This window comes from Gracilinanus agilis, chromosome 4 (genome assembly GCF_016433145.1).
Source record: "Gracilinanus agilis isolate LMUSP501 chromosome 4, AgileGrace, whole genome shotgun sequence".
NCBI classification, from domain to species: Eukaryota; Metazoa; Chordata; class Mammalia; order Didelphimorphia; family Didelphidae; genus Gracilinanus; species Gracilinanus agilis.
This window is the reverse complement of record NC_058133.1, coordinates 112,546,861-112,561,936: the sequence shown is the minus strand read 5'-3', so window position 1 is coordinate 112,561,936 and position 15,076 is coordinate 112,546,861. Positions and strand designations below refer to the sequence as shown.

The window sequence follows — 15,076 nt, the reverse complement described above, 5'->3', positions numbered from 1 at the left end:
CTAGCCCTTACCACTCCTCTGCCTTGGAACCAATACACAGTATTGATTCTAAGACAGAAGGTAAGAGTTTAAAAAAGAAAAAAAGAAAGCCAGACCTATAGATGGGGGGACCTGTGTTCAATTCTGGCCTCAGATACTTCCCAGCTGTGTGACCTTGGGAAAATCACTTAGCCCCCATCACCTAGACCTTATCAGTCTTTTGTCTTGGAAGCAATAGACAATATTGATTCTAAGATGTTAAGGTTAAAAAAAAAAAAAAGAAAAAGAAAGAGTTGGCAATCTGCCAGAGTCATTCTGGTAAATAGCAGAGCCAAGATCCAAACCCAGAGCTAAGGACTCCATATCTAGTTCTCTTTTCACCCAGCCATATTTCATCTAGTGTAGGAGAGGAATAGGGACTAGATGGATGATTTCATTCCTACATGAAAATCCTAAATGAGGAAATTCCCTCCACCCATGCAGGTCAACACCTCTATAATTTATGATTTTAGAAAGCTGCCTAGAGCAGTAGGAGGTTATACAACTTGCCCAAGGTCACACAGACAGCATATATCAGAGCAATTCTTTCTGACTTAGAGACCAGCTATCTATCCACTAAGCTGTATTGTCTCTATGATCTAACCCTCAATTTTGTTATTGTTGTTGAGTTATTTTTTAGTGTCCAACTCTTTATGACCTCATTTGAGATTTTCTTGGCAGAGCCTGGAGTGAGGGGCAGCTAGGTGACTCAATGGATAGAGAGCCAAGCTTGGATTTCAGAGGACCTGGGTTCAAATCTGGTCTCAGACACTTCCTACCTGCATGGCCCTGAACAATTCACTTAATCCTCATTCCTTAGTTCTTACTCACTTCTGCCTTGGAAACAATACTTAGCATCAGTTCTAAAACAGAAAGCAAGGGTTTAGGAAAAAAAGATACTAGAGTGGTTCACCATTTCCTTCTCCAGTTCATTTTACAGATGAGGAAACTGAGGCAAGTAGGATTAACTTATTTGTGCAGGGTCACACAGATAGAATCTTAAGCCAAATTTGAACTCAGAGGAGTCTTCTTCACTCCAGGCCTGGCACTTTGTGTATTGAGCCGTCCCCTCAACTCTGTAGATCAACAAAAAGAAAAGTACCTTAATAGCCATTGTTGCTACTAATGCAATGGGTTTCTGGGAAGTTTATGGGGAGAGTGGGAAGTGGGAACTTAGAATGCTAAAAGCAAGAGGAGGCACAAAGTCAAAGAAGAGAACATTTCCCAACTGTGCTGAGCTTTGGCCCTATAAGGAACTATTTTCAATATATTAATAATATTTTATTTTCCCCCAATTATACATAAAAACAATTTTTAACATTTGGGGATTTTTATTTTCGAGTTTCAAATTAAGGACAGAATCAGGGGATATTAGCAGAAATCATTTATTGCTTAGTAAGGAAATGGAGCTTGGGACTTGGGGCATTCAAATCACAGAACTGTAGTTAGAAGTGATCTTTGGGGCCACCTCATCCACCCCAAATGTAAATAAGAACATTCTTTCTAACATATCCTATAAGAAGTCACTGGCTTTCATTAAAGACTGCCAATGAGGTAATAGTCACTCCCTCCTAGTCAACCCACTCCTCTTTTGAAAGACTCTAATTGTCAGAGAAGTTTTCCTTTACATTCAGCCAAAAGCTGCCTCTCTGCTCCCTGAGGTTGCTCCTAGAACTGCCTTCTGAGGCCAAGTAGGAGAAGGAAAAAAAACCTAATCTCTCTTCCACATGACAGCCTTTCAAATACTGGAAGACAGTTATCATGTCTCCCCTAAGGCTCCTCTTCTCGAGGCTAAACATCCCCATTTCCTTCAACCAATCCTCATATGGCATGATCTCAAGGCCCTTCGCCATCTAGGTTTCCTTCCTCAGGATTTAGCTGTAAGATATATCCAAGCTGCAAAATCTTACCTTGTTTCTGACCCCAATCTTATAGCAACATTCCCCAACCACCATCATTAGATGTGTGCTAATCAGGTCTTCTTAGACCTTCATCAACAGGGTATGATTATCGCATTAGAAATTTGACCAAAGGCCTGCCTCCATCCCAACCACCCCCAGTCCAGCTGGACACCAAAGAAGAACCCAGAGTTTTAAAGTTGGAAGAGACCTTTAGGATTCCTCTAGGCCGTGGCTCTCATGTTAGAGATAAGGAAACAAAGACCCCAAAAAGGAAACTGACTTGTCCAAGATCTCACTATTAGAAAGTAGTAAAATCTAGATTCAAATCCAGATCCTCTACTTATAGAATTAAGTGGTTTTTTTCTATGGTATACCAGCTACTTCAACATTGTTCCCAAGCCCAAGGCTTTTCTTTGTTTGCCTTCTATACTCAGTACTTCAGATGCATCTCCAGCCCTAGGAAGCATGTGTAGATCTTTCTGGACACTCTCCATATCTTGGATATGAAATCTTACTTTGCCATATTCCCAACACAAGTTTCATCTAATACCTCCCCCACCTTTTTTAAATCATATCAGTCTCTTCTCTGGCTCCTTAGAAGACATCTTTATTTATAGCAAACTCACTCAAGGACTTCCTGTCCTAGTGGACATGGAATCCCAGGAAAGTCAAACAAAAATAAAATGGGAAAGTTCTTTTAGTTTATTTTAGTTTATTTACTGATTATACTGTATTGGGTCATACAGTAAGGCTATGCACTAGACTTAGGGGTATGTTCAAATCCTGGCTTCTCCACTTCACAGTTGTGTAACTGTGGGCAAATTATTTTACCTCTCCAGGCCTCAATATTTTGAACTTTAAAATGGACTTAATACTACTTTACAGGCTTACTGTGAAGAAGGTATCTCACAAGTTATAAAATGACATTGTGTGAATTGTGTATTTTCTGCTATCATAAAAGACTAGACACCAACACTTATTGTGCTCTTCCCCCCTCCCAGGCCTAGGAACAACTAGAAATTCCCTTCCCCTACTCCCTTTTTCTTTCTCCTTCCTACCTCATTCCATGCCTATTTCCACCTAGGACAGTGATGATGAATTTTTTAGAGGGGAGGGTGATGTCCTCAGGTGTGCATGAAGAGGGGGAGGGGAGCATCCCAGCCCTGCATCTCTCTGGCTTTCTAGTAACGAACTCTGGTGAACTCTGTGCTGGGGTGACAGTGGGGGTGCTCACAGAGAGGACTCTGAGTGCCCCCCTCTAGCACATGTGCCATAGGTTCACCAACAACAACCTAGGAGTATGTCTGCCATGTGAACCTCTCAGTCAGGCAGGGCGTACTCTCTCAGAGTCAGACAAAAAGTCTGACAAGGTCTTATCCATTGATGAGCAATGTGGAATAATGGAAAGGACATTAAGTTTATTATGAAAAGACCTAAATTCAAATTTTGGCTGATCTGTTACTTATTATCTGTGTGACCTTTAGCACTTTACTCAACCTCTTCAGACCTCAACCTTAGGGGAGGAGCTGGAGGGACAGAGAGAATTTGGATCTTAAAAGTTTTTTAAGTGAATGTTAAAGTAAATTATGTAAAAATACAAAGTTTTAAAGATTATCAGAGAAAGCAAATGATTCCAAAAGTCCCTTCCAATTTTCTAAATCTGTGACAACTTTTTCAGAACCCATTCAGACATCATTTGCCATTTTTGTAAGTTTACCTCATCATAGACATGCTACAATTGATTAAGTTATAGTTTGCTTTCTTTATTTACATTTTAAACTAATCCCTCCATAGTAGGTTGGTTCTTTTTTTTAAAGATATGTCATAGATACTTGACTAATAATAATAATAGATAGTATTTGTATAATACTTCAAGATTTACAAAGCATTTTATATATGTTAACTCATTTGATTCTCACAACAATCTTTAGGGTAGCTGTTACTGTTATCCCCATTGACTATTTCTGAAAGTGGTTAAATGACTTGCTCATGGTCACATATCTATTGAACATGGAACTTCCTGACCTCAGGACCAGTTCTCTATCTATTCTGCCACCTAGCTTGCATGTGCATACACACACATGGAAGGAAGGAAGGAAGGAAGGAAGGAAGGAAGGAAGGAAGGGAGGAAGGAAGGAAGGAAGGAAGGAAGATAGATAGATAGATAGATAGATAGATAGATAGATAGATAGATAGATAGATAGACAGACAGACAGACAGACAGACAGACAGACCAACCTTCAACAGAATCATGATATCAGCAGAATAAACACTACTTCTGACAATGGTGTGGAACACAGCCCATACTTTTAATCCTTTGAGATTCTTACCAATGGTTTTCTGCATATCTGCCATAATCCATCCAATGTGCTGGAAATCTTCTTTTATTTTTGTTTTGTTTTTGTTTTTGTTTTTAAACTTGCATGAATACTAGCATAACATTCAGGATGCCTAGGGGATATAGTCTCAATATTGTTTTTATCCTTAGGTCTCTAAACTAGCAAAGCCATTTTCTTTCTTTCTTATTCTTTCCTCTTTTCTTTCTTTCCTCCTTTCTTTCCTTCCTTATTTCTTTCCTTCTTTCTTTTTTCCTTCCTTCTTTTCTTCCTTCCTTCTTTCTCTCTTTCTGTCTCTCCCTTCCTTCCTTACATATTGCACCTTCTATGTGAACAGGAATTCTGCTAGGTGTTGGGAATATAGAATAAAACAGTCTTACTCTCAAAAATCATACATTCTATTGAGGGACATAACAGACAAATTTAAGTATATACAGAATAAATATATAAAGAATATATGCATATATATAATATATGTATAGTTACATATGTCTAATAAATATATAATATAATCCTAACAATAAAGAGAATAAGGTAAGATAAAAGTTTATAAGAATTTCTTTTTCTTTTTTTTTAACCCTTAGATTCTGCCTTAGAATTAATACAGGGTTTTGGTTCTAAGACAGAAGAGTGGTAAAGGCTAGGCCAGTGATGGATAACCTTTTGAGCTTGGTGTGTCAAAATTCGCCAAAAAAAAAAAAAAAAAAAAAAAAAACAAGCATAACTCAGGTGGTGTGTCACTTCAAGAAAACTTTCCTTCTTAAAGACCTCTCTATTTCCCTTTGGAAATTCTTAGAGGAGGCAGCTGGGTAGATCAGTGGATTGAGAGCCAGGCCTAGAAATGGGAGGTCCTAGGTTCAAATCTAGCCTCAGACACTTCTTAGTTGTGTGACCCTGGGCAAGTCACTTAACCCCCATTGCCTACCCTTACCACTCTTCTGCCTTGGAGCTAATATACAGTATTGACTCCAAGACAGAAGGTAAGGGTTTTAAAAAAAATTTTTTAAAGAAAAGAAAATGGTGTGTGTCATAGGTTTGCCATCACTGGGCTAGGCAATGGGGATTAAGTGACTTGCCCAGGGTCACACAGCTGGGAGGTGTCTGAGGCCAAATTTGAACCCAGGACCTCCAGTCTCTAGGCCTAACTCTCAATCCACTGAGCTACCCAGCTGCCTCCTCTCAGAATTTCTGAAGGGGAATAGAGAGGTCTTTAAGAAGGAAAGTTTGGTCCTCCTTGATATTCCCCATCATTCCCTCCCTTCTTGTTGTACCCAATCCATCTCACCCACACCCCAGTGCTCCTCATTTGTCAAGTAAGATCATAACACCCACCATGCCTTCCTCACAGAATTGCTAGAAGGATCTAAAATAATAATAATTCAAATTTAGCTTTTCTTTTGTAGTTTACAAAGCATCTTCCTTGGAGCACAATATTATTATTCCCATTTAACAGAGGAGAAAGCTAAGAGAGACTGAAGAGAGTATTTGGGATTTGTGCAAAGTCATGTACACACGCATTTGCATAAGGTTGCTCAGGACTTCTTACTCCTAAGATGATGCTCTTCCCAGGAGAGCTAGGTCCTATTTAGGGCAAATAATGAATCCAGTGAAATGGCTGCATTATTTGAGTTTGTACTATTCAGAGTCCATGTAAGGTATGGCCATTGGTTCTAGCCCAGTGAAAATATGTTACAATTCAAAGAAAGCAACCACCGAATGAACCTGGTTATTTGCACTAGTAGAGACCCAGCTGTATTACACAGGATAAGGTGTGAAACTACTTTGAAAGTGTAACTAAGGGCATATTAGTCATTGTATTTGTTAGTATTCTGGAGAGCTACTCTAAATAATAAGGAAGTGAATGAGAGAATTTCCAGGGCATTGTGGCATAGTGGGAAAAGTATTGGCTCTTGAGTCAGAGGACCTGAGTTCAAATCCCACCTCTGATCATTACTACCTGTGTGCTATTAAGAAAGTCACTGGAAGTTACTTCCCAGGGTCTCAATTTCCTCACCCATAAAAGAAGTGGGGTGTAAACCAGAATGGCCACATTTAACTTTAGACCTCTGATCTCTGCGGTATAATCCTGACCCCTGCGATATCCTGGGCGGGAACAGGCTCCAAGAAGAGTGAGAGTTATTACGCCAAGCAGGTAGCAGCCTGAAAATAACAACTGATAGTACTTTCAATTAAGCCTTTCAAGTGCTCCACTAATGAGGTTTAAGGAGATAGTTCCATGTAAAAATGCTAATTGATCATCACCATCATCATGATATTGACTTCAGATCCATAATTAATTTATGTATATGGCTAGAAAGGGGGAGCACCTCCTCCGGGGTGCCCCACTACCTTATTGCATCTCATATGCAGAGCATGAGAAGACCATTATTGCGTGTTATGTTAAGATCTACCAGCAGGCAATGCACTTATTTAGAATTAACTGTTCTGAGATCAGTGACGTGCCAAGGCTGTGCGAGCATGCTATGTGTTTGTTTAAAGCAAGCTTTATTGCTTCCAAATGGAATCTGTGTTTGGTTACCTTCACTCCTAGAGAAGCTGTTGAGATAAGAATCAAGAATCATTCAGTTAAGCAGGGATCTTCCCCACAGAGCCGTGATAACGCTGTGGATTGTTGTGGAGGACAGTTTGCTTTCCTCACTCCCCGCTGTGCTGGGGGCTGACTCTGGCTTCCCTTCTGGCCCCCTGCTCACAATCAGGGCCACCATGGGTAGAAGGTCGAGCTTCCCTCTGCTCTGGGGTACCCCTTCCAACTGGGAGTAGTCGAACCTTCCCCCAATTCCACATGTAGAAGAAGAAACGAAGGAACAAGCTGGATGGCCATCCCCTTCTTCTCCCGTCTCCCAGCCGCCCGCCTTTTCCAGACTGTGCCTGTGGTGACAGCATCAGTGTCTAAATGGCCTCGTTGTGGCTCTCTCAGACGCCTTGGAAGTAGTCACCGGGGGTATTGATCTGGACCGGATGAGAGAGAATTCTCACCGTGAGTTCTACTCACCTCTCTTCCCTCCAGCTCTCTCTATTAGCATCAGATCAGGCGTGTCTTCCAAACCCAGGGCTGCATCGAGTGCCTCTTCTGCCGGGTCTCTCTCCCTCTTATTAAGTGGGAGTCCGATGTCAACTGATCTCTTAATGAACTCATGCCTTCCCTCGGGTCTTGGGACTCCGCTCATCCCATTTTGCTAGGAGCGCCCTAGTCTGGATCTTACCGTCTCAGCAAATTGTCAGTTATAACTATTCCTCTTTTTTAAACTCGCTCGTTGAAAGAAACCAGGCTTGCGAGCTTGGCAAATAACCCCTCAACTACTTGTCTGGGGAAAGCAAAGATGTGTTATATAAGCAAGAAGGAAAAAATGCTGACCAAATTTTTCTCCCTAGGATGGCTACGGGCTAGTAAGCCATTCCAATGGGCTGGTACATGGTGGATCCTTATTTTCAAGACTATGTTAATTTATTCTCCAGAGTCAAAGGGAATAGAGTGGAAACATTTTCCCCTAAGCTTCTCTAACCAGGACTTTTCTGTGTGTCCTCAGGATTGTCTGTGAAATGGGTCACGCACACCCAGGAATCAGTTCCGGTCCTGTGCGCCTATGCATCGGCGAGTGTAAGCCAGAGTTCATGACCACGTCCCACCAACAGTATACCTTTGTGGTGAGTATAGGATTATGGGCCAGACTAAGAAAGAGAGCAATAAAAAAAACCTTCTTCTAGACCTTTCCTAGGAAGGTTCCAAGACCCAGAACTCCAGGGTTCTTTTTATAACAGAGCCTCCTGCAGAAAACCTTTTAGGAAAAATAGTTTCTTTGCTTTTCCCAGAATGGGACAGGGTGTATGACCCACATCTAACTAGGCTCTGGCAACTTCCGAAGCCCTTAGGGTATCTGGCCAAATTTCTAAGCAGCACAGAATTGAGTTTTTCCTCGAAGGTGGCTCAGAACAGCAGTCGGAGAAGGGCAGGTTAAGGCTGATGGGTCATGTTGGCCCTGCCAATGTGACATCCTCATCTAATTCCAGCTTAACGAGGACACATCGCCTGAGGGATCTAATTAAATAGTATTATATTTATCTGGATGCTTCTTTCTGCCAAGGATGGTGTCTGTAAGAATTTGGAAGAGTTAATGAAAGCCTGCAGGGAGTATGTGTGGGAGTGTATGTGGTAAAATGCCTTGTGTTCTCACCTATTCAGAGATACACCTGGAAACACCTCTGCAGGCACAAATCCAGGCAACAGGTATGGCCTCCTGAAGGCTATCCCTAGGGCTGAGGCTATATTAGTACACCTATCAATAACTTGCTTCTAGGGCCCCGAAGTCCACAACTTGACACTTGCCTGCACCCCTACAGCAAGTTGTTCATTAAAAAGTAAATGGGGTCATTCAAACTCAGCTTTTGCAACAGTTTGGAAAAAACACTGGCTCCCTCCTCTTCTCTGAGGTCTTTAAGCAAGGGTTGGACATCACTCATTGGGTATGGTATAGGGAGGGCACCTTTCATGTACAGGGTGAACTAGATGGCCACAGAAATCTCTGCCAACTCTGAAACTCAAAGTGACTCTGATTCTGTTTGGATTCCAAATTTGAAATTTTTCTAAAAGATAATGCTTGATATTTCTTTCTTATCTGTAAACTGTACCTTTGACGTACTTATATAAAAGCATACATAGTCCCAAAAAGGGGGAAAAAATAGAAAAATCATTCACCACAAATTTGTCTTCATCCTGATATATTTCACCTCCAGAATTTAATTTCCTCCTGACCTCATCCCCACCACCATTTTCTTTTCTTTCCTTTTAAATAACCCCTATTTTCCATCTTAGAATCATTACTGGCTCTAAGGCAGAAGAGCAGTAAGGACCAGACATTTGGGATTTAATGACTTGCCCAAGGTCACACAGCTAGGAATTGTCTGAGGCCACATTTGAACCCAGGACCTCCAATCAATCTCTAGGCCTGGCACTCTATCTACTGCGGCACCTCATTGCCGCCGCCGCCGCCGCTGCCGCCACCCCTACCCCCATCATTTTCTTTTTAAAACAATGTTTTTACCACCGCTCATTTTGGTTTTACATTACTAACACTTCCCACTGACCCAAAAATCCCCTAAAAAATTCCTCCTTGTGACAAAAAGATACAATTAAAGAAAACAAATCAATACATTGGCCACATCTAGCAACATGGGCCTCATTTGGCACCTATAATCTACCAGAGGGAGGCACGAATCACCAGCAGTTTATAAAAGTCATTACCAGTCACTGAAGTGATCTGATATCTTTCAAGGTCATTTTCCTTCACCCCATTATAGTCATATAGATTTTTCTTTTGGTTCTGCTTTCTTTGCTTTGCATCAGTGCCTACAGATCTTCTGAATTCTTCATAGTAGTCAATGCAATAATATTCTATTACATCTATATATTAGTCTAATTCATTCTTCAATTGGCTAGCACTCCCTGTTTCCAGTTCTTTAATACCACAAAAGGCTTCCCCCACCTTTTTTCTCCTACTATTCATCTTTCCCACCCCTCTCTCCACTAAAAGATATTTTTTCTCGCTGCTAATAAGTATTTTTTAGCATCCCTTACACTATTCCAATGAAGTAATCTCATGAGAAACAAACAAAAGAGAGCAGCTCTGAGAGCCAGCAGGAACCCAAAACTCAGAGTATATTAGGACTGAAAGAGATCTTATAAAACATTTAGCCCAAAAGTGCTACAGCCACTAAACTATACATAAAAATACACATTGGGCCTCACATGCACTTAGAAAACCACCTCTTAATATTATCTGTGTTCTATAGCATTTTATTTATTTTGTTAGTTATTTCCCAATTGCATTTTAAACTGGTTCAACCATGTTAGGTCTCAGCAATGCTTGAGCACTTTAACAAATCTGATCTAGCTCACCTAATTCCTTCATTTTACAGATGAGAAAACTAAGAACCAAAGAGATAGTCACTGTCCAAGTCTGATGCCTCATCTATAGGTGAAGATATTAAGGCCTAAGCAAGAAGGGGTGATTTGTACAAGGTCACACAGTGGCTATGCAAGGACCACAACTCAAACCTCAGATAGAGTACCACACTTGGAATCAGGAAGAACTGAGTTCAAATCTGGCATCCAACTCTGGCTATGTGTCTCTCAGCCTCAGTTGTCTCATCTGTAAATGGGAATATTAGCACCCACCTCCCAGGATTGTTGTAAAAACTGGGTGAGATAATATTTGTAAAACACTTTACAAACTTCCAGGGATATATAAATACTAGCTATTTATTCCCATCCCATACAATTTCTCAAGGCAGAAGTATTTCATTGTTTTCCCTTAAATTAAGTCCACTGGCTGCTTCTTTTCCTGCCCAGGCTATGGGGCCAAAGGCTTATTTTCATAGCCTTGTTAGACACCTTCCAGATCTCCACGACCCATCCTAGGGCTATTCCCTAGTGTTCCAAAGGGAAGTTTGGGACACTTACAGCCATAGCAAGGGGCTTCTGTTTCATGGTGCTTCGATGCTGGGCAAGGGCTCTTTATTCAGCCACATTGATTTTATGACGGAGGGAATTGGCACCAGCTCCTGATAGGGAAGCATTTTCAAATTGTCCTCAATTTGTAAACTAATTGATAGATCAATCAGTGTCGCACCTGCCTTCCCATCAGCTTTATGAGCACCAAGCTCCCCAGGGAGGCGATTAATTCAGAGACATGGCCCTGATACAAACTGAACATGCCCCAAAGCTGCTCCCAGATACAGGGTCAGCCACCGAGCAGCAGCAGAAAGCCTTTGGGCTTGAAAGGACAAGGAAAGAGGAAATCTCCATCCCAAGCAGGTGGCTGGTACCTCTCCCTATCCTTAAGTCTCACCGAGACTCCACACTCTCTACAATATCTGAGCAATGATTCCTTTTCTCTGCTTTATTCCAAAGAACCCAACAGTGATGTCACTTGCTCCAATTAGGGGCCCAGAGTCTGGAGGCACCATGGTGACCATCACTGGCCATTACCTAGGAGCTGGGAGTAGCGTAACTGTGTTCCTGGGAAATCAGACCTGCGAATTCTATGGGTAAGAGAAGCTAATAGGCCTACTGGGGGTTGTGAATATATTGTGTGTGTGTTGGTGTGTGACCATGCACATGTGTCTCTGTCTTATCCTTTTGCCTCAATGCTATTTCTTTTTTCCTAAGTTTTATTGATCTTTTTTTTTTACATTGTTGGCATTTCCCAATTAAGTGCTTCCCCCCTTCCCTACCAACATGCCCCATTAAAATCCTCCTTAATAACAAGGGATAGTTAAGGAAAACAAAGCAACACATTGGCCATTACTGACTACATAAGTCTTATTCAGTACCCAGAGTCCGCCATCTCTCTTCTGAAAGGGGAGATGCTTCACTATCAGCCCTCTGAAGTCACCATTGGTCAATAGCACATTATGAGGGACGGCACTTAATAATTCAGGGTTGGGGATCAAGAAAGGCTTGAGTTTCTCAAGGACGAACTTGATTTGGTCAATGTGTTGTTTTCCCAATATAGCTTTTGCCAGTGCCTTTCCCCAGTGTGCTATTAGGGAAACAGTCAATAAGCATTTACTGAAGCAGCTAGGTGGCTCAGGGGATAGAGATGCAGGCCTGGAGAAGGGATATTTGGGGTTCAAATCTGGCCCTAGACAGAGGTTTCTTTCTAGTTGTGTGATCCTGGGTAAGCCATTTAACCCTATCTGCCTAGCCCTTACCTCCCTTCTGCCTTGGAACCAATACTTAGAATCAATTCTAAGACAGAATATAAGGATTATTTTTAATAAAGTAAAAACAAGCATTTATTATATTATTATGCTAAGTGTTGGGGATACAAAAGAGAAGCAAATGACAGTCCCTGCCCTCAAGAAGCTCACACTCTAATGGGGGAGAGAACGAGCAAACAGATATGTACAGATGAGCTAAACAGAATAAATTAGAGACAATAAACAAAGGGAAGGCATTAGAATTAGGAACTGAAAGCTAGCCATAGAAGAGTATGTCTTATTCCTTTCCTCAGTGTTTGGTGTCTTATGGAAGTACTCTGTACCCTCTCAAAAGGTAAGGGAGGAGACATTGGAATCCTGATGTATTTTAGTGCTGTCTTCAATTGTTTTCTTGTGTTTGTTGGGTAAATTATTCTCTTTGTCTGGTTTACTTTGCATCAGTTGTTACAAATTTTCCTAAGTTTCTCCAAATTTCTCATCTTTATTGGTTCTTATACTACAATAAAAATCCACCACATTCATATGTCATCATTTATCCAGTAATTCCCCAATTAGTGTGAGTCCACTTTGTCTTCAGTTTTTTACTAATTCAAAAAGTACTGCTCTAAAGAGTTTTTGTATATGGGACTACTCCTTCTTCTGTCTTTGGGGCATGTAACTAGTAGCAGTATCCCTGGGTTCAAAGGTACAGAGTTCAGTGACTTTTCTAATTGTTTTCCAGAATGGTAGGACCTATTCCTCCATGCCATTTTTCACAATACTAATCCAAAGCCTATTCCAATCAGGAACACAATTCATCAACTTGGCTGCCATGGCCATTCATCAATGGGTCTGAGGACCCACTTTTAAAAGTAAATAAATAAAACCTTCAGAGTAGATCATGAGAATCCCCAGTCGGAAAGAAATACTAAGTTCATTTAATTATTGCCATTGTTATCATTAGGTATTTATTGAGCAGCTGTTATGGAATATTATGAAGTATGATGAACACACAGTCCCTGCTCATAGATTAGAAGCTTTCCTATCCAGTGAGCATCTCTAAAAGGAGAAACCCTCAGCTCACCTCTCTCTGTTAGTCAATTAACATGTTCCAGGCACTGTGGCTGAGAGCCTGGCATATTTTAATGTTCAATATACCAAGGGAGAGCTAAGAGGGCTTTCAAGGGATCCGGAACCCACTAAAGCTTTCTCCTTATTGGGGCAATTCCCACTGAGAGACACATGCAGAGGGATCTATGGTTATTCATCCAGCCTCAAATCCTTTATCATAATTGAGCTATTTGTAAAAGTTCTTCAGCATCTCTCACTTCCAATTCTCCTCTTTGTCTAAGCAGCTTTACTCCCGTCTCTATAGGGACATTGTCCCCAAAGGAGCATGATTTCAGTGATCTAAATCACCAGATACTGACTAATAACTCCATGGCCCTTTGCTAGCCTCTGATTGCCAATATCCTCTCCCAGCTCATGGGAGTGACCTAGCAAGCTCCCTAAGTTTCAGGAGCACCCAGTAACCAATCATATCCCTAATGAGGCCAGTCAACTATACAGAAAAGCAATTATCTCAAAATCTCATGTCCCCCTCATTCCAGACTTTGATACCTAGTTAACTAGGTGACACAGTAGATAAAATATTGGCCTTTGAGCTAGGGAAATCAGTTCAAATCCTGTCTTAAATATTTACTATCTCTGTAACCCTGGGCATGTTCAGTTCCTTACCTGTAAAACGGGGCCAGAAGAGCTGGGATTGTTGGGAGAATCAAATGAGATATCATAGAAAACTCTTTGCTAACATTAAAACACTTTATAAATGCTAACAATTATTATTATTAGAACATTTGGGGGGACTTTTGCCCATTACCCAGTCCTCTACCTTCCTGACCTAACCCAGCTTGGGATACTTATAAAAAACATTTGCCCCTCATAATTTTTCATTATTTTTCATTTCAGTCATTTCCCTTGTCCTTTGTAAAGAATTTTACAAAGAATAGTTCCAAAATGTGTCCATGTCCATCATCTCATTTGATTCACATAAATAATAACCTTCTCTGATTATTAGGGTGAGTATTACTGAACATATAATAACCATATATGTTAAATATTACCGAACCTCTCTGGGCCTGTTTCCTTTTCTGAAAAACAAGAAGGTTGCATGAAACCATCTCAAAGATCTCATTAATCTCTGGCCCAGCCTGTCAATCTACTGTCCACATTTTGGAGGTGAGGAAATTGACGCTTAAAGGGGTCACATGACCCCCCCCCCAAAATCACCTCGTTAGTGAGTTACAGAGCTGACATTCAAACCCAAGTCTTTGTGGTGCCAAACCAGTGGTCTTTCCTTCATGCTTTGCGCAGTTGCCTATTCCGTGTCAGAGAATCCCCCAGAAGCAAATGCATTTCCAATGACCGACATCTTTCCTCCTCTCTCTGTCCAGCTCCCCACATAATTCTGTTGCCTTCTGTGTCCCTGCTAGGAGATCTATGAATGAGATTGTGTGCGTCTCCCCACCATCAGCCCGTGGCCTGGGCCCTGTCCCTGTTTCTGTAAGTGTGGATCGAGCCCATGTTGACAGCAGTCTGCAGTTTGAGTACATCGATGACCCCAGAGTCCAGCGCATAGAGCCAGAGTGGAGTATTGCCAGGTAAGGAGGAGGGAGGAAAAAAACTCAGAAAGGGAACTGTGAATGTCCCTAGCCCAAATAAACCATGAGCCAGCAAGACCTGAGGAGCAGCTTAATCAAGAAAATCCACGGGGCAGTGGGGTGGCTCAATGGATTGAGAGCCAGGTCTAGAGACAGGAGGTCCTGGGTTCAAATGTGACCTCAGACACTTCCTAGCTGTGTGACCCTGGGCAAGTCACTTGACCTCCATTGCCTAGCTCTTACCACTCTTCTGCCTTGGAGCCAATACACAACATTGACTCCAAGATGGAAGGTAAGGGAAAGAAAAGAAAAGAAAAGAAAAGAAGGGAAGGGAAGGGAAGGGAAGGGAAGGGAAGGGAAGGGAAGGGAAGGGAAGGGAAGGGAAGGGAAGGGAAGGGAAGGGAAGGGAAGGGAAGGGAAGGGAAGGGAAGGGAAGGGAAGG

At 41.6% G+C, this 15,076-nt stretch overlaps 1 protein-coding gene across 1 annotated transcript in view; it reads left to right on the top strand.

Moving 5' to 3' along the window:
• Positions 1-15,076, top strand: part of PLXNA2 (plexin A2) — a 372,723-nt gene that overhangs the window by 321,236 nt on the left and 36,411 nt on the right. The window contains exons 14-16 of the mRNA XM_044674946.1: positions 7,804-7,921; positions 11,184-11,320; positions 14,467-14,634. Of these exons, the coding sequence (XP_044530881.1) occupies positions 7,804-7,921; positions 11,184-11,320; positions 14,467-14,634 (423 nt within the window). The remainder of the gene's footprint in view (positions 1-7,803; positions 7,922-11,183; positions 11,321-14,466; positions 14,635-15,076) is intronic.